This window comes from Chelonia mydas, chromosome 1, assembly GCF_015237465.2.
Source record: "Chelonia mydas isolate rCheMyd1 chromosome 1, rCheMyd1.pri.v2, whole genome shotgun sequence".
In the NCBI taxonomy this organism is placed as follows: domain Eukaryota; kingdom Metazoa; phylum Chordata; order Testudines; family Cheloniidae; genus Chelonia; species Chelonia mydas.
In genome coordinates, this window is record NC_057849.1 from 304,652,160 (window position 1) to 304,677,247 (window position 25,088).

The 25,088-nt window shown below is 42.4% G+C and overlaps 1 protein-coding gene across 5 annotated transcripts in view; it reads left to right on the top strand.

Annotated features, from left to right (window-relative positions):
• CPED1 (cadherin like and PC-esterase domain containing 1) overlaps nt 1-25,088 on the top strand; it is a 221,709-nt gene that overhangs the window by 190,198 nt on the left and 6,423 nt on the right. For 4 of the 5 annotated variants that reach the window (XM_043550133.1, XM_037888943.2, XM_043550143.1 and 1 more), the window contains 4 exons: nt 14,200-14,420; nt 14,682-14,783; nt 14,999-15,086; nt 20,737-20,883. In XM_043550133.1, the coding sequence (XP_043406068.1) occupies nt 14,200-14,420; nt 14,682-14,783; nt 14,999-15,086; nt 20,737-20,883 (558 nt within the window). Of the gene's footprint in view, nt 1-14,199; nt 14,421-14,681; nt 14,784-14,998; nt 15,087-20,736; nt 20,884-25,088 lie in introns of those variants that run through there. The other variant, XR_006291938.1, reaches the window with a different exon arrangement.

A 25,088-nucleotide genomic window follows, 5' to 3' on the forward strand; every position in this document is an offset into this window, starting at 1 on the left:
CGTTTGTTAAGGGGTCCATTAAAATAGAAGAAGTATGCATGCTTGAAGTTCATGAGCCTGATTCTAATCTCAGCTCTGGTGGTGTAAATCTTAAGTAACTCCATTGAAGTCAGTGATTTACACCAGTGTCAGATCAGAATCAGGCCCCACGTAAACTACAGTGACTCACTATTAATGATACAGACAATACAAAACAAGGGGAGTGCAACCGGGTGGCTCACCCCTTAATGGCTGAAGGTTAGCCCCCGCCCTGATTACAGAATGAGCCCCTTTGAAAGGAATCCGGTGATTCCAGTATAAAAGCAGCAAGAAGCTGCAGGGGGGATGTCCAGGAAATGGTGGCTGTCTCTGTAGAGTGTGTACAGAGAACGAAGACTCCTGCAGAGCCCTGAGTCAGCAGGTAGGAAGGCACCAGTGGGGAGGGCCTGTAAAGAAGGAAAGTCTCCAGGCAGGAAGCAGAAAGACAGACCCTGACAGAGGACAGTCTGTGCCCAGCTGAAACTGGAATGAGGGCTGGGAGAGTTTGTAGGGTTGCGAACTCTCCAGGATTGTCCTGGAGTCTCCAGGAATTAAAGATTAATTCTTAATTAAAGATTATGTCATGTGATGAAATCTCCGGGAATTCCCCCAACCAAAGTTGGCATCCGTAGGAGTTTGTAGTTCTCTTTTGAAAGACTTTGTGTTATTTTGGATTCTCAAGAGAGAGACACTGAAGTGGGGTTGGAGCCTGGAGGGCCAATGGACCCGAGCACTGAATAAACTGGACCCCAGGGGGAAATGTATAAGTTCCTTATAATATACTGTGTGGAGTTTAAGTCCTGAAGAAGGAGCAAACAGAGGGAGGGCGGTACTGAAGTACCCCTGGCACCAAGGGGGTGCTCTGGGTGCAGTTGACCCTATTACAATAAGCAATTAGAAAACTCTGTAAAGCTAAAAGATTTGTCAAATAACCTTCCATGGGACAGCAGAAATCTGTTGACTGGATGCTCCTGTCTCAGCACAGACACTTGTTTGACACAGTTCTTTTAATGGGTCTGTTCTTTGTTAAAATCTAATTTCTGTGGCATTTTAGCTTTTGGTATATTTCTCCTGTACACCTTAATTTCTCTTTCCCTCTGGTATTATTTTTATCTTAACATTGCTGTGAAGCATTTTGGGATAATTTGAGCATAAGTGACTAAATCAGATAAGGGCAGATCCTGGCTCACGTGAGTAGATGCTCTGCAGTAGGAGGGAATTGTTCCCATGTGAGTTGGCCGAGTGGGAACGGCCCTAAAGTTGTATTACATTGGACTGTCAGGGACTGATCACATTTAGGTCCCTTTGCACCACTCTGACAGTGTAAAGGGGCCTTGGTGTAAATGAGAATTGGGTCCTAAAAACTCTGTTGTTAATTAGGTGTTCTTCAAAAAGGACTTTATTAAAGATTCTGCATATTTTAATGCACTTATACTTTAACAGTTTTGTTCCTTTTGAAAGGTGTTTAAGTGGACTGTATCAGTACTGTGCATATTTTTTGTGAATGAACATGTTTATATCACATCACATCATGATAACCATCATTTAAATATTTACATCTCCCAATTCCTAGTAATTATTCAAACTGTTATGTACGTTAGTGACCTCCACAAGTGCTTAAAGCTAAATTCCACCCATACTAATGATATGTTCGTTTCTATAATACAATAAGCAAAATATTTCAAAACTGAAATGTATAGGGAGATTAAAAGAAAAACAAAGGAGCAATATACGTATACTGTACCATACATAAAAAATGATGGGTCTAAATTAGTTGTTGCCACTCAAAAAATAGATCTTGGAGTCATTGTGGATAATTCTCTGAAAACATCCACTCAATGTGCAGTGGCAGTCAAAAAAGTAAACAGAATGTTGGGCATCATTAAGAAAGGGATAGATAATAAGACAGAAAATATCATATTGCTTCTGTATAAATCCATGGTACGCCAACATCTTGAATACTGCATGCAGATGTGGTCGCCCCATCTCAAAAAAGATATATTGGAATTGGAAAAGGTTCAGAAAAGGGCAACGAAAATGATTAGGGGTATGGAACGGCCACCATATGAGGAGTATTAGTAAGATTGGGACTTTTCAGCTTGGAAAAGAGACAATTAAGGGGGGATATGATAGAGGTCTATAAAATCATGACTGGTGTGGAGAAAGTAAATAAGGAAGTGTTATTTACTCCTCCTCATAACACAAGAACTAGGGGTCACCAAACGAAATTAATGGGCAGCAGATTTAAAACAAACAAAAGGAAGTATTTCTTCACACAATGCACAGTCAACCTGTGGAACTCTTTGCTGTGAAGGCCAAGACTATATCAGGGTTCAAAAAAGAACTAGGTAAGTTCATGGAGGATAGGTCCATCAATGGCTATTAGCCAGGATGGGCAGGGATGGTATCCCTAGCCTCTGTTTGCCAGAAGCTGGGAATGAGCAATAGGGGATGGATCACTTGATGATTACCTGTTTTGTTCATTCCCTCTGGGGCAACTGGCATTGGCCACTGGGCTAGATGGACCATTGGTCTGACCCACTATGGCTGTTCTTATGCCCAAAATAAGTCGAGGGTTGGGCGGTGGGAGAGGTTGGTGTAGAGTGCTGCGCAGTTTCTGTTGCCATTTGTTGAAGATAAATGAAGACTCTGCATAATTCAGTCATGGCTCCGCCACTCAAAAGTAATATGTTCATCTGATCTATCTACCAATCTATTCTGGAATTTTGTATGAGCTCCCTCACCACAGTAAATTATAATACCGAGCTGTTCTATAGCAATTTTCATCTCTAGAGCTCAAAGCGCTTTACAACTTATCATTATCCACATTTTACAGATGGGCAAACTGAGTCACAGAGAGGAAGTGACTTGCCCAAAGTCATCCAGCAGGCCAGTGGCAGTGTCAGGGACAAATCCCAGGTCTCTTGAGATCTAGCCCAATGTTCCACCCACCCAGTCACATTGCCACCATAGTATCCGAGCTCTGTTCTCAAGTATATCTCATACATAAAACCTTTATATATAAACAGCAAAAATGTTGTTTTTTTCATTTTGCAACTTCTCTCTCTATATGTCTGTATATACGTGTGTGTGTGTGTGTGTGTGTGTGTATGTGACTAGCATGGTTGCCTTAGCTGGAACAATGGCCTCAACTGAATTATCTTTGGAAGTCTCCCATTAAAGTACTAACTTGGCCTGACCCAACTTGACTTTTGAACAGCGTTAATCTTGTCATAAGGCACAAAATAAACAGGCTTGGACATGGTTAGCATTTGAATATGAAAAGCCAGTTTAGGCAGGAAGTGATGTTCATGATGTTCATGTTGAAAGCTTTCCTCTGAGTCAGTACTGAACTAAAGTGCCTCAGTATGGTGTTACTGGATACGGTTCTCCTGAAGGTGATTGCTTACGGCTGAGATGTAATACTGAGGACCTGAACACCTATGGTTGTGTTAAATCCCTACAGCACTAAAAAGTAAAGAAATAAATAAAAAAGTAGTTAATTCCAATGTCCCATGTCAAATTCCAGGGAAAATACTTTAAAAATAAATTCTTTACCTTCTATCCTGAATTGTTGTGTAATGTGTCTGTGCATTGGTAACAGTTGCTTTGCTTAAGGGACCGGCACTTCAAAGACAGATTAAATGAAATAGGTTGCATGAAGTTTGTAAATAACTTTGGCCTCTTTTTGGATGAAAGTCAGCATATCTAAGAACATCAGATATACATTGTAAGATCATTATTGTGGCTTCTTCACGTTTCATAGGGAAACAATAGAACGCAGTTTTAAAATACAATAGAATGCATTTTAACTTTTCTTTTATTCACATTTCTAAAATACAATTCTGTTGTATTGTGTCCATCCATGCGTCAATTCTGTTGTATTGTGTGCGTCCCATAACTTTGCTATAAATAAGACATAGAGAAGAAATGGGTTTTAGTTTTTTCTTACTTCAACATATTTCTTGTCTTAAAATCTGTGCTTATTTCAGAGGTAATTTATAAAATATATTCAGTTCTTTATAACAGAAATCTAATTCACCCTGGCTATGTTTTCCAAGTTTCTTTGCTTTGTCATTTAACTACTTTTTAACTTCATGTGTGAGTTAGTTCCGTTTCATGTGAACTTCAGACCACCTATGGTGAAAGAATAAGACACAAATTGGTTGTGACATGAAACAGGATATAAATTCCCCAAAACAGTTTATGAGGGGACTTATTTTACTTTATGGTGTGTTAGCAGCACTAATCCATCACAGGTTTGCATTTCAAACACAACAAACAGGAAAGTGATCTAAAATATTGAAACTGAAGGAGATTTCTGCAGGGAGGGATTCTCATTCAGCCAGCTTCTAGTATCTGTAGTCTCTTTGCCTTTGAACTCCTGGTTAAGGCAAATTGACTGCAGGCTACATTACACTGTAGATTCTAGTCACTGGGGGAATTACGTATGCCTAACCTAGTTATATCAAAGAAATGCGCAATCAAAATAGAGGATAAATTTGTATTACATCTGTGTGACATAACCCCATATAACTGTGTCATTAATGAGCGTTCTCTGTAATATTTATGAGACTTATTAAAGCATAACACTAATTATTGTACAAGGTAACTTTTTAAAAGATGTCATGGGAAAGAGATTCTAAGAGCTAACTAGCCATTCAATCAGCAATGCCCAGAAATCTGACCTAAATAACCAGGAAAAAAGGTTGTATTTTGTTTATCATTCAAAAATACTATTCTGAGTTTAGCCCTGTAATTAAATACCTGTGGGCCACGTGTAATTAAGAACAGGAAATATGAAAAGGCAATATTTGTTGAAGTACTTGAAATTCAGCTGTTAAAACAGGGACTCTAGTTTATGTTTTCTGAATAATGTCTTAGGGTTAAGTGGTCTTTCGGACTTAAAGGTATTTAAATTTTGTAAATGTGGTTAATTTATAATGAACGGTTTGGCTAAAAAGTGGAATTCCGCTATTCTTACACAATTTATTGAAGCCTGTTTGGTCATAATGGGAATTTTTCACACTAAACCTTTGCAACGGAAGACACTGAAACACATCTGTCTCTGCAGAAACGTTGCACTATATGAAGTAAAAATGTGATCCTGTGGTCCTCATGCAGATAAAATTCTCATTTATTTGAAGACTGCAAGGCACAATAGTAAAGAAACCAAGATACAGCACATTATAAACACAATCATTCATTTGTGAATGTCACACAACTAAGTATATGATCTTTTATACAGCCCCTCTGCTGAGGTATTTCCATTATATGCTACAGGCCAGATGCAGAACTGGGGTAAACTGGTGCAACTCAACTGGAGTAAAAGGTGCTATGGCTACTGCACACTTGATTACATTCAGGGCTTAAATTCATCTGGAGCTGTCTGGAGCCCAGCTCCAGTAAATATATTCACAGCTCTGGGGGGGCCACGAGCCGGTTTCAGGGAGTCCACAGGGCCCTGCAGTTGAAGCCTGGTGCACCTCCCACGGGGCTGAAGAACTGAGCCCCAGCACACTTCCCGCAGGGCTGAAGCCCCCAGCCCTGGTGCACCTCCCGCAGGGCTGAAGCCCCCAGCCCTGCTGCACCTCCTGCAGGGCTGAAGCCCTGGCCCCTGGCTCTCCCTCCCCCCCGCCGTGAGGCTAAAGCCCTGAGACCCCTGCCTCACAGCTGAAGCCCGGAGCCCCGCCACCTCACAAGGCAGAAGCCCCTAGCTGCACCACCCCACCCCTCCTTTAGGGCAGAAGCTTTAATAAAAATCATTATGTGACAATTTATTTTTGTGAATGCTGTGCAATTTATTTTCGTGGTAATTATGGGAAATTAAAATATTTTCGTACCGTATATGGAGAGCAGCAGCAGCCCTTTGTAGGCTGGCAGACGACAGATATGGTCGGCTGATGCAGAATGTAAGCAAGTCCGTCTTTCTGATGTAATCAACAAGGGTGAAGGTCACTAGGTAATCACACCTGATTTATGTGTATGGTTAACTTCTGTATACAGTACTCAATTCCACAGCATGAGTCCAAAAAATAAAATCACTGTTTTTTCACAAGAAAGAGGAAACTGATTCAGAGGCCCGTGGGGAAGTTAGTGGCACTGTTGTTCGTCAGGATGAAGAAGCAGTACAGAGCATCCCTGATGAGCAAGAAGAACATGACGACGAACCGGAAAGTGGCAGGAGTGACCTACCGCTGTGTCAGTCAGGCAGCCAAAAAAAGGATTTTTGTGAAAAAAACCTGTGACTAAATGTTAGAAGAGGTAAGCTCGGTTGCAGCATCTGTGTAAAAGTACAGTCTCTCAGAGTTATGAGCAGAGGTTAAAGTTTGAGCTAATTCTGATGTTTAAAGCTGTGGGGACAGCAAATTAAAACAAATAAAATCTCTGTGGAAAAAGATTTATGAGCTCAGAGTCACAGAAAATATTCAGAGTGAGGCAGAGAAAGATATATTGACAGCATGTCAAGTGCCAGGGCAGTCGCAGCATACTGAAGCTACCTGGGGAGTATTCCGTGCTGCGTGCAAAATCGTCCCAACTACGATTTTGAAACAGAAATTGATCTGTGGAAGTTAAACGGACTAAATATGAGGTGAATTCTGCACTCAAACGTCATCTGCACTAGCATACAGCAGCACATTTGTGGAGGAAATGAAGAAAAAAATATTTAAACATTTAATATCTCATAAGTTCAGAATCACAGCGATGGTTGATGAGTTAACTAGTTTGAGCCAGGCTTCCACTCTTATCACCTACGTACGATTTGCAATGGAGGAGATGGAAGAGCATACGAACAGGTTTGTTGACCTAATCAAGCTTCCTGTCACTGATGCCTCAACCATTGCCGGAATCTTGCTGCAAACGTTGGATGCAGTGGGATTCACGGAGGCTTACTTAAAGGAACACTTGGAGGCTCTTGTTTGTGCTGGAGCCACAGTCACGCTAGGTCAGAAAAGTGGAATGGCTTCTACAGCTGCGTTTTTCAAAAGTAATTGTCTGGCACTCCTCCGCCCACTGACTGGAACTCTCTGTTCATGAGCTCGTGTAGGATGTTCATGGAGTCAACCACTTTAAAGTATTTATGGACAAACATGCCTCCCCTAAAAGCGCAAGGGAACTTCAAGAATGTGCGGCATCTTTGCATGTAAAAATCTTGAAAATTGGGTGCGTTCTGGGAACATGATGGGTTGCATCAAGTAGCTGTGCAGTGAAAGTGTTCTGGAAGAATTACCGTGCTCTCTTTCTTCACTTCCAGCAGTCAGTGGAAGCACAAGGTAAAGAAAAAAACATGTTCTGTGGACTCCAGAAACACCTGACATCTACATCATTTGTATTTAATTTGGGCATACTTTCTGATGCTCTACAAAAGTTAGCAGAACTGTTACTTGAGCCTCAGTCCAGGGAAATTAATATCCAAAGTGCACAAGACAAAATTCTGAGGCAGATTCGTGTTTTTGAGCAGAGAGTGCAAGAACCAGGGGAGCAAGAGAGGCTTGCGTGAGAAGCCGAAGCTGGGATGGAATTCAGGGAATCGCACTGAACACAAACACAAGAGGCATCATGTCAATCAACTGATCCCAATTCTACAGAAGTTTGGCAAACCAGCTGCAGCATAGGCTCATAGACAAAACGGATGATGTCAAAGTTCTATATCCTAGGAACTGACCGCAGGATGCCACCATACTCCATGGAGAATGTGAAGTCAAGGCTCACTGCCATAAGTTGCAATTGGATGAGAGAGCGGTAGTGTATGGGTTCAGAGAATACAAGGACAGTCACCAGAAGGCAATGCCAGCTCCTGTAAAATCTCTTGTAAAGTGCTTCAGTACCATACTGACATAGGCGCTGACTCCATGGGTGCTCCAGCCAAGCTCCCCCACTCCCCCCCCAGCACCTCCCACCCGCGGCCCCGCTGATTAACTCCTCCCTCTCCCAATGCCTCCTGGCCACTGCAATCACCTGTTCTGCAGCATGCAGGAGGTGCTGGGAAGGTGGCTGGAGGAGCAGGGAAGGTGGCTGGAGGAGCAGGGATGGGGTGGTCTCGGGGGAGGGAGCAGAAAGAGGCAGGGAAGAAGTGGGGCAGGGCAGAGTGGGGCAGGAAGAGGCGGGGCGGGGCGGGGTGGGGCTTAGGGAAATGGGTGGAGTGGGGGGAGGGCCGGGGCGGAGTGGGGGCAGGAAGAGGCGGGGCAGGGTGGGGGTTTGGAGGAAGGGTTGGAGTGGGGGTGGGCCCTGGGGCAGAGGGGAAGAGTCAAGCAGCCCCCCGGGGAAAGAGGAAGTCGGCACCTATGCATACTGATAACATCAGTTGAATGTGAACGGGGTTTCTTGCACATGAACATAATCATGACACCTTTCCAATGATCTCTGAAAGTGCAGACCATATCAGTGCTACTTTTCATTAGCTTGGCAGGACAGTCTCGTGCAATGTTCAATGCTGAGCTGTGTGTGAGATCCTGAATCAGGAAAGGAAGACATGCCACAACTGATCTGAGGAGCAAGGTCAGGGAACAAAAAAGTATGAAAACAACATGATACAGCTGTGGAACCTGGTCAAGTAGCTTTTTGTTTGTCTAGGAGGCGGAGAAGTGGGGAGATGTGGGGAGCTCTGGGAAATACTTTCTGAGAATTTAAGCCCTGATTAAGTTGATTTACGGAATGCTGGTTAATAGAAACTCCTGGTTAACTGAGGCTCATGAATGTTTCCCAGGGCCATATTCCACTCTCCACTGGCCTCCTGGTCCCCGAAGCCTTCAGTGAAAAGAATGCCAACTTACCAAAGAGTGGCTGCTTTGAAGGTTGTGCTCCAAGGGTCCCATGCTCAGAACACAGTGAAGACTGACCAGCTTTGCAGAATGGGGATTTCAAAAGGTTGTGCTAGCTGGAGCCCGGTTCTTTAAAACCTGTAGTGCATGTTGGCCTTCGTTTCATTGTGTTCTAAGCTCGGGGGGCCACCAGACTACTAGCATCATCTACAGAGGGCAGCCAGCAGGCGTTAAAAGTCTCTGCCCCAGGGTTGGTGGCCATGGAAGATTTCACATTCTGCTTAAGCAAATGCTCTGATATTTTCCAAAAGATTTCAGATAGCTGGAATGAGAACAGCAAAACAAGGACAAAGGACTTCAGAAAGGCAGATTTCAACTGGTTCAGAGAAGTAGTAGGCAAGGTCCTATGGAAAGACCAATTAGGAAGAAAAGGAATTGAAGGGGTCTGACAGTTCTTAAAAAATGTAACACTAGAGGTTCAACATCAAGCTATTCCAACATAGAGAAAGATAAGAAGAGTCACGAGGCCAATGTGGCTCCACAAAAAGCTTTTTAGCTATCTAAAAAACAAAAGGAATACATACAGGAAATAGAAAAGGAGTACTTGTGGTACCTTAGAGACTAACCAATTTATTTGAGCATAAGCTTTCGTGAGCTACAGCTCACTTCATCGGATGAATAAATGCTCAAATAAATTGGTTCATCTCTAAGGTGCCACAAGTCCTCCTTTTCTTTTTGCGAATACAGACTAACACGGCTGCTACTCTGATACAGGAAGTAGAAGGAGGGGCATGTCACCAAGGAAGTATACATGGGAATAGCGTGAGCATGTAGGGGCAAAATCAGGAAAGCCAGGGCAAAGAATGAGTTACACCTAGCAAGAAATGCATGAGATGATAGGAAGGGGTTTTTCAAATACGTCAGACAAAAAAAAAGATCAAGGATAGTGTGGGTCTGCTGCTCAATGGAGAAGGTGGGCTGGTAATGAAAGATGATAGGAAGGCTCAATGCCTGCTTTGCTTCAGTCATCTCTAAAAAAAAAAAAATAACGTGACGGGATGACTAGCAAATTTACCATAAACAATAGGAGAGGGGATGCAGATTGGGATAAGTAAAGAAGACATCAGAGATCTTCTGAACAATTGGAATGAATTCAAATCAGCGGGGCTGGATACTGTTCACCCCAGGGTACTGACTGAACTAGCTGAAGAAATCTCAGAGCCAATGGCAATAATCATTACAAACTCATGGATGATACGAGGGGTCCTGGAAGACTGGAGAAGGGTTAATATAGTGCCTAACTTAAAAAGGAGGAGCAGGGAAACTATCAACCAGCCAGCCTGACTTCTATACCTGAGAAGCTACTAGAGCAATGTAAAAAACATTCAGTTTGCTAATACCTGGAGGATGAAGGAGTGATCACTAGCAGCCAGCATGGATTTCCTTCTTTGACAGCATAACTGATTTGGTGGATTGGGGGAATGTAGTGGGTGGATTGGGGGAATACCTGGACTTCAGCAAGGCTTTTGACACAGTCCTACATGACAATCTGATAAGTACACAGGAGAAATGCGAGCTTGACAGAACTACCATTAAGTGGATACATAATTCATGAAACAACCAAACAAAGAGTAACTATTAATGGAATGATGTCAGGTTGGGGGAGGCCTCAAGTGGGGTTCCACAAGGATCTGTTCTGGCTCCAGTGTTGTTTATATCTTTATTAATGACCGGGATGTCAGTATAGAGAGCACACTGGTCAAGTTTGCAGATGACACAAAGCCGGGGTGTTGCCAATACTTCGGAGGATAGAGCTGAAATTCAGAAGGTTCTTGATAAATTGGAGAACTGGGCTATAGACAACAAAATGAAACTCAACAAAGACCAATGTCAGGTGCTACACTTAGGGAAGGAAAACCATATGCACAAATATAGAATGGGGGGAAACTGGCTTGGCAGCAGCACTGCTAGAAGTATCTGGGAGTTGTGCTGTATCACAACCTCAACAGGAGTCAGCAATATGATGCTGTTTCAAAAACAAATGCAATTTTAAGTTGCATTAACAGAGGCATAGTATGCAAGTCATGGGAGATGATAGTACCGCTCTACTTGGCGCTGGTTAGGCCTCAGCTGGAGTACTGTGTCCAATTTTGGTCACCATTGTCGAGAAACTGGAAAGGATCCAGAGGCAAGCGACAAAGATGATCAAAGGGATAGAACGCAAGCCATACGTGCAAAAGCTGAAGGAATGGGGTATGTTTAGTTTGGAAAAGAGGAGATTAAGGGGGAACATGATAGCAGTCTTCAGATACTTGAAAGACTGACATAAAAAAAAGATGGAGAAAAGTTGTTCTCTTTTGCCACAGAGAGCAGGACAAGAGGCATTGGGTTCAAGATACAACATCGGAGATTTAGATTAAATCTCAGGAAAAACTTCCTAACTGTAAGAACAATAGGACATGGAACAGACGCTTCGGGAGGTTGTGGAAGCTTCTTCACTGGAGGTTTTCAAAAGGAGGCTGTCTCGGATGGTTTAGACCCAACAAATTCTGCATCTTGCTAGGGGTTAGACTAGAATACCCTTGCTGTCCCTTCTAACTCTATAATTCTATGAATAAAATGGAATCACAAAGGGGAAATGGTAAAATCCTGGTATGGATCAGACTATACAAAAGCAACAACCTGCTGACATGATAATCTGAACTCACTGAGTGTGTTTCAGGATAGTCTCTACTTCCAATTCAGGCTTTCCTTAGCCCCACAGAGCTGCTGTGGCTGGTTTACCTCCTTCCCACTTACCCTCATAGGGGATCCCTTTCTGAATGATTAGTTTATGTTCACAACCTATATTAGGGTCAAAGTGATAGGGTTTTGAGACTTGAACCTACAGATCCAGTGACATGCTGTGTATTTTCTCTTTGGTCTTGTGCTGTTATTTATCATCTCTTATTTTCCTACAGTGGTTAGCGCCATTGTATTTCTAGGGACTGAAATTGCCACCTTGAGAATTGGTCTTGTCTGACTGATCTCTTAATACTGCTTTTTCAAAACAACAGTTCATAACGTCTTTCCACTGAAAGGTTGCTTCCCCAGAATTGTGAGCATTGCTTATCTCTAACACTTTCAATTCTGGCCAGTCCATGGAGCCAAGTGGAGACGTCAAGCCTCAAATTCAGCTCTACTGCTTAGGAAGATGGGGCAGGGGATAGCAGTTTTTTAAAGCTCTAGAACTGTAAAACGTTTAACAGGTACAATTACTTTTTACTTTGAAACTTGACTGTTTCCTTTCTCTCTGCAGTGGTTTGCAATGGCTGGGATACTGAACTTTGAAAATCTTTAGAATGACAAACTGTAGCTAATGATGCAAGCCATACAATGTCAGTAAAACTGTCTTCACATCATGCTTGTTGGGTTTGGCTATATTTTCACTGTTTTTTCCCATGGAATGTCTTGTTCTGTTATGTCAAACCAATGGTAGGTGTGAAATGGCAAAACACAGTTACAAGGAGAAAATAAGCTTCTCAGAATCTTAATAGAATTAGAAATGAAATAGAAACTCCACACCTGGCAAATCAGTGCAGTGGATTGATGGACGTACTACTCTAGGGTTAGGGGAAGCGCGGGTCTTGTCAATTGTAGTATTTATGAGTAGGAAGGAAACCATTTGACCTCTGGGCTATCAACTGCCCTGTGGGTGCCTACCTAATTAGGTCCCATTTTTAATCATACTAGTAATGAGAAACCTAATACGTTTGTTTTAATAGAAATTTTGCCACTCCCACTGTCATTTTAATGGTCTTTTCTTGCTTGTCGTTATCACCCAGAAAAATGCTTTCAAATGAGATGTACAGCAGGTAGGCACTATAGTGATGGACACAGGAGACTGGAGAGCGACAGATTAAAGGGATATGTTAAGAAATTGGGTGGGTGGTGTGCTGTGATTCTGATGTGATTCTGCTGTGATTGAAGAAGTATGTCATGAGATATGATGGACAAAGCTGGAAATCCCCTGCACATGAAACAAATGTCTGTGTAACGTGCGTGCTGCCATGAGTAGATAGATCCCTGACAGACAGCAGCTGTGCAAGGGGCTATATTCTGTGCTGCACTTCTGATGAGCACAGGGGAATGGATTGCAAAGGGGGCTTTAGGGGCCCAAAGGCTGGTGCTCTGTAGTTCAGGATCACTGGAGCACAGAATGTTCCAGTCATCAGCATGTCCCCTTCTGGCCTGCAGCATGCTCCTACACCAGGGGCTGTGTGCGGGGAGGTGGGGAGTGTCATCTTAGTACCACATACCCTTTAATAGCAGGGGATTTCTGCATGGGCCATCACTGCTCCTTTTCACTGCTCAGGCATAGTGGGAGCTGTTGTCTCTTGCAGAAGGCTAGGCTATAGGGTGTAGTCATGTGCAAGGTAAGAGGAGTTATTCTCCAAAGACTTACATTAATTTCCACCGAGACAAGATGCAACACTAACATTAATTTCCACAGTTTGTCAGAGTTCTCCTATGATGAAACAAATTCTCAAGTTAGAGCTGTTGGTGACTAGCTATGCTAGTGATGTGATGCACTAGGGATAGATGAGATTAAAATAAACACACACGCAAACCCTATAGCCTCCATATATAGAGGAGCTCAAGGGATTTGTAGGTTGTTGCTGCAAAATCAGTACAGGGGACCATTAGTCAAGTAAGAAATCCTGGGCCAACCTCTGCTCTTTTACACCACTGTGAATCCAGAGTAATGCAGGATTCTTGAAGTGGCTTCTCTGTCATTGTGGAGCCTCTGCCCATCTTTGAGCAGTGACGCTTCCTGCTTGTTGTGTCACACTCCAGGATACTCTGAGAGTTTTCAGAAGCTTTTTTGACCTTCATTTTTCCCTCAAAAAACCAAACAAACAAATAGTATCTCTTTAAAGCTAATGCAGCTACTTCATTTCTTTGTTGGGTGTTTCTTTGGTGTAAATTCAACTATGATCAAATTTGAGGATGACACCAAAACTGATATGGTAGGAAAGACACAGAATACAGAGGGAAAATACCTGTAAAATGACCTGGAGATTACAGCAAGAAGCTGCAACCAACAGAGGGATTTATAAATATAAAGTTTGACATCCAGGGAGAAGAAACAAGCAGCCAGAATGAAAAATGTAGGGATGTATCCAAGCAGATATAGCTGTCACAGTAAGCCAAACTTACTGTCTCCTTAATACTATTCTAACATTACTTTTTTAATCATAATAAATATGTTTTGATAGAGAAAATTGTATTGGGAGTAGGAGTCTGGAGGGATGGTATTCCACAGTCTGAAAAAGATTAAATGTGATGCATGTAATGTAATGTTCTAGCTAGACTAGTGATTCTTAGGCTGCCTAATGTACAGTGTATGAAGTGTATACTCTTTTATTTACATTTAAAGGTTCTTTTCATTGGAGACTCAACTAACAGAGGGATAATGTACTATCTGATTGAAAGAGTGAATGAAACCCTTCAGGAATGGCAAAAGGCACATGACGTTAAAACTTATCATAACATAAATGATGGGAAAACATTTATTAGTTACTCCTACTACCCCCAGTTTTGGATCAATGTAAACCAGAGGCCAACATTTGAAAAAGCACTAGAACAGCTGTTGCAAAGGTACAGTACAACTTCTATTGCTGGGTTGTTTGTATTCTTCTTCCATTCACAAATGTATTTAACAGACCTGTACCATTAAAATCAGTAAAGAATTAAGCACAAGATGTACAGGCCATATTGTGCGGTTGAAAAATAGTCAAATGATGTCACGCATCTGATCACGATGCCAAATACAGTTCATTGAAGTGTAATGTGATGCTGTTAAAATGCTTACCATCTGTTTTAAGGCTACATGTGGTGTGCTTTCTTTCTTGGTTTCAGATCACATCCTCTTGAGAACACAGACCAGACTGTATTAGTTGTGGGTGGTGTTCAGTGGCTTAATTCCAATCACCTGCAAATTATTCAAAAGGTGCTGAAGAGGTAAAGTTTAGTTCTGTATGTTTCTATTATCCCATGTAAAACATTGATACGATAAATTACAGTCACCAAACTTAACCAATAGTTTCAGATACAAACATTTCATGGTTTTTTTCATCGTTGTGCATTTAAATTTGATGTTAAAAGAAATAGTTTTGTAATGTCTCTTCATAGATCTGCAAATAAAATGCATGTGCTTTATTTTACTTGTTAAACAGGGAAAATCTATCAAATATCCTGGTAGTTATCAAATCCATAGGAATGGGCTTTCATCTACCAGTGGATGGAATACATTCTTTATCGCAGGTGGGTCAGATTTTGACTGCATTCCCATGAAACGCTTACTGTCTAACTGATGATTTTGCTATCTCTTCAAAATACATTGCCACCTGTGCTGAACAAGCTTTAAATGGACCATTGAGAGAGAAACATTTGTTTTTGTAACATGGTTTGCTGATATGGACTTGCGCCAGTTACCCTTATTTCATGGATTCCACAACACTCAGAGCTCCGTTCCATGCTTCATACTAAACTGGTTGTTCCAAGAACTAGAAGCCCCTACATTATTATACATAATGCCAACTTGCAGAGCTGAGTGGGAGACAGATTGCTCCAGCCACATGGATAGTTGAACCTCCCCAGTCTCCCTTTCTACCGGTAGGTGGTACACCATTGGCTACTCTGCACTGCTCTCCATAAATCCAGCTTGACCAGCCAGTACAGTATAGGGTGCTTTGCATCACCAGAACATTGCAAGGCAGCTGGAATGTCCTAGTGAACCTGTCCCTTTAATTGTATGTTAATAGTGTCAGATGGTTATTCTAAATTAGATCAAAAGCACCCACAGTAGCAGAGGGACAAATTTTTTACTATGTTGTTATAAACTGCCATAGATAAAAGAGTGTGGATGATAATTCTCATTGCTGTAAAAGACACAGGTAATGATAACCCCTCCCACAAGGATCTTACAGTCTAACAGGAACAGATAAGACAATAAGAGGTGGTAACTTTAAACCATTCTTTTGTCATAATCATGATTATCATGTCTTCCCAGTTCTGTAACATTTGAGGGGTGGGGGGAAGGGATGAGGGGGTCTGAAGGAGAGAACAAGATTTGGGTTGGGTCAATCACAAAAATTCATTTTGAGTGCAATTTTGAGGGATGGACCTTCTTCCCTAACCAGTGTAGTCCTGGAGGCAGGGCAGAGGAGTGGAAGCTGGAAGACCTGAGTGCTATTCCCAGTTCCGCCAATAGCTTGCTGCATGACTGTAGGTCTCCCAGATAAAATCTCTCTCTCTCTCTCTCTTTCTTTCCCCATTTGTAAAGTAGGGATGTTATTATTCACCCTTCTTTGTAAAGTGCTTTGACAGCAACAGCTGAAAAGCAATAGATTATCCCTAAATATGGCTGTTTATAGTCAGAACGCCTTGATTTTTTTTTCCAGTTCTGCTACTGACTCAGTGTGACCTAGGCAAGTCATCTCTCTTTGCTCCAGTTTATTAATCTGTAAAATGAATGTAATTGTCATGACTTCCATTTGGACCCAAGAAGGGGGTTATTCCATTTTGGGGGGAAAATGAGTGGACACAGGAACAAGAGCAACAAAACTGTCCCAGTCTACCTTTATTTACCTCCTGTCATGGCTTTGAATAGAAGTGAGGACTGGATGGGAAAACCAACATAATTCAGTCCTAAAATGGGCAAGGGGAAGAAGGATGGCCCAGTGGTTGGGACACTGGCCTGGGAATATGGGAGACCCAGTTTCAATTCCCTGCTCTGACACAGACTTCATGTGTGACCTTGGCAAGACACTTAGCCTCTCTGTGCCTCAGCTCCATATCTGTACAAGAAGGGTCCCAGAGGAGACAGGCACCACCAGGATAAAACCACCAATTGAAACATCATGAAAAATGATGCCCTAAGTCAGGATATGTACAAGATAGGTAAGGTAAGACCACAAAAAAAATCTTCTTAGGGACAACTTTGTGGTTTGGTTTTATTTTATTAGTCAGCAAATCCACAGAACTCTGGAAAACAATCTGATTTAATTGCAGTCCATTGTTACTGCTTCTGTCCAAACATTCCTCTTATTTTCAATATCTGAGTCTCAAGTAAATTCACTAGCATGGTTTGGGTGTGTTGGACAAGAGGATTACCCTGCCTCGGCTCAAAAGCCTCTCTGTCTGATGTTGCTGTATAACGTAAAATGCAATCACTTGATGACTTACAGCTAACATTTTCTATTCCTGGCCTCCCTGCCGTGTCTTGACAAATGCTAGGCTGTTCCTCAGTGTTGCAGGTTTGAGGGGACTCATGGAACTGCAGAATGTGACAACTCCTGTCAAAGATAATGGACTCAAATACCTGTGATTTTTAAGCCAAACTCGTCTTTTACTGGACAATAAGTACTTTACAATAGGACCTTTAATGATTTTCACTTTAGTGTTACGAGACCTAATTTCTTTTGTAGGAGGGCTTCCACGTATAATTATGCAAAAAGAAAAGGAGTACTTGTGGCACCTTAGAGACTAACCAATTTATTTGAGCATAAGCTTTCATGAGCTACAGCTCACTTCATCGGATTCATAAAAGTCGAAAATGCAGTGAGGATGTTTTTATACACACAGACCATGAAAAAATGGGTGTTTATCACTTCAAAAGGTTTTCTCTCCCCCCACCCCACTCTCCTGCTGGTAATAGCTTATCTAAAGTGATCACTCTCCTTACAATGTGTATGATAATCAAGTTGGGCCATTTCCAGCACAAATCCAGGGTTTAACAAGAATGTCTGAGGACCGGGGGGGGGGGGCGGGTAGGAAGAAACAAGGGGAAATAGGTTACCTTGCATAATGACTTAGCCACTCCCAGTCTCTATTCCAATTCAGCAGTCTCTCGCTGGAGTCTGGTTTTGAAGTTTTTCTGTTGTAATATCGCAACTTTCATGTCTGTAATCGCGTGACCAGAGAGATTGAAGTGTTCTCCGACTGGTTTATGAATGTTATAATTCTTGACATCTGATTTGTGTCCATTTATTCTTTTATGTAGAGACTGTCCAGTTTGACCAATGTACATGGCAGAGGGGCATTGCTTGCACATGATGGCATATATCACATTGGTAGATGTGCAGGTGAACGAGCCTCTGATAGTGTGGCTGATGTGATTAGGCCTTGTGATGGTGTCCCCTGAATAGATATGTGGGCACAGTTGGCAACGGGCTTTGTTGCAAGGATAGGTTCCTGGGTTAGTGGTTCTGTTGTGTGGTATGTAGTTGCTGGTGAGTATTTGCTTCAGGTTGGGGGGCTGTCTGTAGGCAAGGACTGGCCTGTCTCCCAAGATTTGTGAGAGTGATGGGTCGTCCTTCAGGATAGGTTGTAGATCCTTGATGATGCGTTGGAGAGGTTTTAGTTGGGGGCTGAAGGTGATGGCTAGAGGCGTTCTGTTACTTTCTTTGTTGGGTGTGTCCTGTAGTAGGTGACTTCTGGGTACTCTTCTGGCTCTGTCAATCTGTTTCTTCACTTCAGCAGATGGGTATTGTAGTTGTAAGAATGCTATATAGAGATCTTGTAGGTGTTTGTCTCTGTCTGAGGGGTTGGAGCAAATGTGGTTGTATCATAGAGCTTGGCTGTAGACAACGGATCGTGTGGTGTGGTCAGGGTGAAAGCTGGAGGCATGTAGGTAGGTATAGCGGTCAGTAGGTTTCCGGTACAGGGTGGTGTTTATGTGATCATTGCTTATTAGCACCGTCGTGTCCAGGAAGTGGATCTCTTGTGTGGACTGGTCCAGGCTGAGATTGATGGTGGGATGGAAATTGTTGAAATCATGGTGGAATTCCTCAAGGGCTTCTTTTCCATGGGTCCAGATGATGAAGATGTCATCAATATAGCGCAAGTAGAGTAGGGGTATTAGGGGACGAGAGCTGAGGAAGCGTTGTTCTAAGTCAGCCATAAAAAATGTTGGCATACTGTGGGGCCATGCAGGTACCCATAGCAGTGCTGCTGATTTGAAGGTATACATTGTCTCCAAATGTGAAATAGTTATGGGTGAGGACAAAGTCACAAAGTTCAGCCACCAGGTTTGCCGTGACATTATCGGGGATAGTGTTCCTGGTGGCTTGTAGTCCATCTTTGTGTGGAATGTTGGTGTAGAGGGCTTCTACATCCATAGTGGCCAGGATGGTATCTTCAGGAAGATCACCGATGGATTGTAGTTTCCTTAGGAAGTCAGTGGTGTCTCGAAGATACCTGGGAGTGCTGGTAGCTTAGGGCCTGAGGAGGGAGTCTACATAGCCAGACAATCCTACTGTCAGGGTGCCAATGCCTGAGATGATGGGGCACCCAGGAGTTCCAGGTTTATGGATCTTGGGTAGTAGATAGAATATCCAAGGTCGGGGTTCCAGGGGTGTGTCTGTGCGGATTTGATCTTGTGCTTTTTCAGGGAGTTTCTTGAGCAAATGCTGTAGTTTCTTTTGGTAACCCTCAGTGGGATCAGAGGGTAATGGCTTGTAGAAAGTGGTGTTGGAGAGCTGCCTAGCAGCCTCTTGTTCATATTCCGACCTATTCATGATGACGACAGCACCTCCTTTGTCAGCCTTTTTGATTATGATGTCAGAGTTGTTTCTGAGGCTGTGGATGGCATTGTGTTCTGCACGGCTGAGGTTGTGGGGCAAGTGATGATGCTTTTCCACAATTTCAGCCCGTGCACATCAGCGGAAGCACTCTATGTAGAAGTCCAGTCTGCTGTCTCGGCCTTCAGGAGGAGTCCACCTAGAATCCTTCTTTTTGTAGTGTTGGTAGGAAGGTCTCTGTGGATTAGTATGTTGTTCAGAGGAGTGTTGGAAATATTCCTTGAGTTGGAGACGTCGAAAATAGGATTCTAGGTCACCACAGAACTGTATCATGTTCGTGGGGGTGGAGGGGCAGAAGAAGAGGCCCCGAGATAGGACAGCTTCTTCTGCTGGGCTAAGAGTATAGTTGGATAGATTAACAATATTGCTGGGTGGGTTGAGGGAACCATTGCTGTGGCCGCTTGTGGCATGTAGTAGTTTAGAAAGTTTAGTTTCCTTTTTCTTTTGTAGAGAAGCAAAGTGTGTGTTGTAAATGGCTTGTCTAGTTTTAGTAAAGTCCAGCCACAAGGAAGTTTGTGTGGAAGGTTGTTTTTTTATGAGAGTATCCAGTTTTGAGAGCTCATTCTTAATCTTTCCCTGTTTGCTGTAAAGGATATTAATCAGGTGGTTCCGCAGTTTCTCTGAGAGTGTGGATTTGTGCTGGAAATGGCCCACCTTGATTATCATACACATTGTAAGGAGAGTGATCACTTTAGATAAGCTATTACCAGCAGGAGAGTGGGGTGGGTGGAGAGAAAACCTTTTGAAGTGATAAACACCCATTTTTTCATGGTCTGTGTGTATAAAAACATCCTCACTGCATTTTCCACTTTTATGCATCCGATGAAGTGAGCTGTAACTCATGAAAGCTTATGCTCAAATAAACTGGTTAGTCTCTAAGGTGCCACAAGTCCTCCTTTTCTTTTTGCGAATACAGACTAACACGGCTGCTACTCTGAAACCTGACATATAATTATGAAAGTGCCAATTACTATTGTATTAATTAATTAATTTTAAAGCTTAATTCTTTTTAAAATTAGGCTGACTTCTTCATTGTACATGGTATATTCTTTTGTATAAAGAAGAGCTAATTCAATAATTTTCTTTTCGTCTTTGTATGCATCAATACATGTGTTGAGAAATTGCTTCAAAATCTAACAAAGCCTTGGAGGAAAAGCTATTTTCACTAATGGAATTGCTGTAATTCATGTGTAGAAGATAGTATAATTATTTCATTCAATATTGGCCCAATTCTGCAGTTTTGCCATTACTTTAGGGTCAGATCCTGCTACAATTGAAATCAGTCAGTGTACTAGTGAATAACATTGATATTTTTTTGCTTTGGAATACAGACTGAAGTGCAAAATTTGTGGAATGAAAATTTGGTTATTCTGGATACTGCAAAAAGATATGGCTATGAGGTGGTTGATACTTTCATCATCACAATGGGACGTTACAAAGAATTTCTGCAAGGGAAGTGTGGATGTCATTTCCATGAGGTAGTCATTTATTGTTTATACTGGTCTCATTTAAGTATTTAAAAGGGGTTTTAACTGTCAGATGCCACAGTGAAAATATGTACAGCATAGTGCATAGTAATGGATCAAAGGTAGACCTAAATGAAGCTTGAAAAGGTTTCTAATGCATGTGAAGATATATGTAGCTCACCATGGAGGGGAACAGAAGCTGTGAAATGGCCAAGGTTCAGATCCTCCAAGGTATTTAGGTACTTTACTCCCAATGGGTTAGGTACCCATATACCTTTAAGAATCTAGGTCCAAATATGAAACAGAAATACCCTAAAAATGGAGTCCTATCCATGTAAACCCAGTGGAATCACAAAAGTGCTGTTCTGAAAATATACTTCTAACTAATGGAAAGAGGTTTCTCTGTGCAGGGCTTTGTTTCCAGGCTCTTAAGCTTCTCTACTCTGCACTGTATTATCTTGTTTCTTCTGGATCTGTTCAGTCTACCTATTTTGATATTGTCACCTACCAGTTGTTTGTCTCAAGTCTTACTTAGCTGGTTTATTAACTTCACTCATCCTGAATCTGCCACTGCCTGTTCTCATTTGAGGAAGTGGGAGTTACAAGTATGTTGTTTGATTAGAACTTTCCTGTAGCAGGGTGTGTACAGGGAGAGGGGCTGCACTGGCAGAGGGTTGTGAAGAGGTACCATAATTGTGCTCCTGTCTGTGTATAGTCTTATTTTTGGCCCTAGTTTTCTCTTCTGGTTGTATACCTGAAGGAATTCTCTGTTCCATTTTACACTTACTGAGCTAAATTCAGCTTTATGTTGGCACAGGTACAAGGCCTTGGCAATGGAAAGCCCACCAGATGCATTGCTGCAGTTGTGCAAAGGGTCTGTAGCCTCCCCTCCACCAGAGAACTCAAGCGCTTCCAGTCAGCTCCAAGAGTGAATGATGCAGGCTCGGGAGGGGGGCATGGCCAGGGTAGCTCATGTTCTTAGCGGCTGCCCCTGGCTGAAAACTAAACTGGCTCCCCTGGAAAATCCTGGGGAGGTCTGTAGCATACCACACCCTGCCCTGCTTAGTGAATCCCCCAGGCTGGCACAGAGAAGTGTAATTAACTCCAGACCTCCTGGTGTCGCCTGTACTGAATCTGGATGCAAGTGAATTAGCATCATTTTAGGCTCTCATTTCAGCTAACAGTATGTCACCCCATTTGAACCTTTTTGGTGTAGGGTTTGTGTTAGGACATGTTCAAAATGTGCTGCATTCCATTGCCCCAAGGGACTGTTAGAAGCTGGTGCAATGTGGAACAGCCAGAGGAGCTCCAACTTCCACCAAGGGTCAAACCCGCAAGCCCCACAATTGGGAGGGATGCAGGAGAATTGCTTAAAGCAACTTGCATTCTAATACATCTGAAGGCTTATTAGCTTCAGGATGCTATACTGATCCCTGTTGTTTGAATTAATGCACTAAGGCTCAACACAAGAAGGTGTGAGGATACTTAACATGGAGAAATAGACATATTGAATCTATTTCCCCGTGTTAAGTATCCTCACACCTTTTTGTCAACTGACTAAATGGGCCATCTTGATTATCACTACAAAAGTTTTTTCTCCTGCTGATAATAGCTCATCTTAATTAATTAGCCTCTTAGTCCACCTTTTCATGTTCTCTGTATGTATGTATGTATATATATATCTTCTTACTATATGTTCCATTCTATGCATCCGATGAAGTGGGCTGTAGCCCACGGAAGCCTATGCTCAAATCAATTTGTTAATCTCTAAGGTGCCACAAGTACTCATGTTCTTTTTGAAGATATTTAAATTTGTTCTGGTTTCCTTTCGGATATCTTTTGAGTGTCTTCTGTGTCTCTTCACAGTTAGCCCTGTTAGACGAGGGATCAGTTTTGCATTTGCATTTTTAGTGCCATAAATATATGAAACGGAGAAGTGCTCCCTTGATTTGAAGCATTGCTCTGAGTGAAACCAGAAGATGTTCTTCCCTGATGATCATATAAAGGTGCACCCTCTGCCTCACAATTGACTGTGATTATTCCGAATACGAGACTTGATTTAAGGAAGTTCCCTGGTGTCATCAAGAGAAGTACCATAGAATTCCATTAAGGACTCACCAAAGTTTATGTGAAGCTAATTTGTTGGTATGAGAGGCCTGTGCCAGGATTCCAGAGTTGAATTATTAATCTGCCTGGAGTCTGAACATTCCATCCAGGCATTTAGTTCTAAAGGAGATTCAGTGAATGTCTATGTGCTACTTCAAAGCATTTCACCATGCTACTCTTAGGAATTTAAGAAGCACAATGAGCAGTAAAGGGAGCTTTGGATCATCAACTCATTTCCCTTCAAGTGCTAGACTCTGACCCCAAATCAAAATGATTTCTGCTGTGAAAATCAGGACTATGAACTCAAAGACAATCAGTAACACTTGGCCTCAATTCACTGCTTTATTTCACTAAAATCTCACAAGGGGAATAAAACTTCACAATTTTAAAATGGAAACTTTCATAAATCAAGAGTAAACTTAGTGTGGACTGTTTATATTGCACAATTAAAATGGAGGTCAAAGATGCAATCAGTCCACAATAATATAAGTAAACAAAGACTGGGCAGAAGTTGGTATAAAAAAGTCAAATATGTAGGAAAACAGGATGCACCAAAAGATGTTTTGTTTTGTTTTTTAAACCAAGAGTCAAATTAATTTACAAGGCTTCACAGGTATCTAGGAAAACCATTTCAAAATGCTGAGGGTATTCAGGGACTTTAGGTCAGAAAGAAACCAGCAGCTGAAAGAAACTCCTGCAGTTTGATTACTGACTAATGCTGCTATAGCCTCGCCTGATGCAACATTTAGACACAGGAATCTACAAGCTATTTCATTTGGAGAAAATCCTAGATACATTTTGGAGCTCAACCCCTGCCCCACCCCCAGACAAGATTTCTGGAATTTGTCTACCGTCAATACAAGCAGCTCCAAATTTCAGGGACTGCTAAATGCCTTCTAAATGTCTCAAGAGAAGAATAAATGCAACTTGCCCTTGGTTAAAGTGACACCTGTTTTAATGTGATCCTCACTCTGGGGTCAAACCCTCTATCCAGATACAGGTACGTGCGTAGGGCTCCCACTTCAGTGGATGGGAGCTGCATGCTTATAAAGGCTGGACATGGCCTTGAGTGCTGGGTGAAAGTGCTGATTTCTGCTGTGTGGAAACACTGGGAAGGCTCTGATTTCTCACCCACCCACCCAAAGTTCCACAAAAAGTGAATCCAAAAATAAGGTTTCCTTCATTGTACACTCGCTTCATGCGACAAAAAAGTCTGTGGCTAATGAAATCTAAGAATAGCTGAAAATCCAACAGAAATCCAGGGTCACAATAGTAGAAGACAAACACAGATTAAAGAGCCTCCATGTGGTTAAGGGTTGCCAATTTGGGCTAGATGTATTCCTGGAGGTTTCATCACATGACCCAGTCTTTAATTAAAGATTCATCTTTAATTCCTGGAGACTCCAGGACAGTCCTGGAGGGTTGGCAGTCCTAGTGTGGTGCCATCCTACCACCCCTGCTTTCTACCTAATGATTCTGACCATTTCCTGGTGGCTAATGGAGTCTATTTAATCCTCTCAGCTGCAGCATCATAAAAATACTGTCACCTTTTAAACCACAAGCTCTTGTTTTTCTGCTCAGGCTTCACTGAGGCAGATGCTATCTCTGAGACACAACAGCCTCTAGGACTTTTAACGTGCTTCTGAAGGAGACAGATGCGGGGATCAACTTGGCCTTTGATTCTTTTCTGGGGTCACTGGAACTCATGCTAGCAAATCCTGATATGGGGTCCAGGCCTTTTGTTTCATGGAATTTCATGAGTGCTGCAGCCAACTGAGGGTGAGGAGTCCCTATCTTAAGAATTCACTCCCTTTCCTTATGGCTCAATCATGGCAGGGAAGGTGCATAACTGCATTGCCGCAGGAGCAGCGGGGGAATCAGACAGTGACTCTGGGTCACAATCTGCCTTCCGGTTCCACCCCTTGCTCCGGGAGTGATGTATTCAGCATCAGTCCTATACCCAGTGCAGCACATATCCCCTGGTGAGCCAATGCAGCAGTGCTCACAGGTGTGGTCTTGTGTGGGTTGGAGCCAAGAATCTCCCCATTCCCCCATCCTTTGCTTCCCATGTGATTGCGGGAAGGACACAGAAAGCCCATGGAGACTTTTTC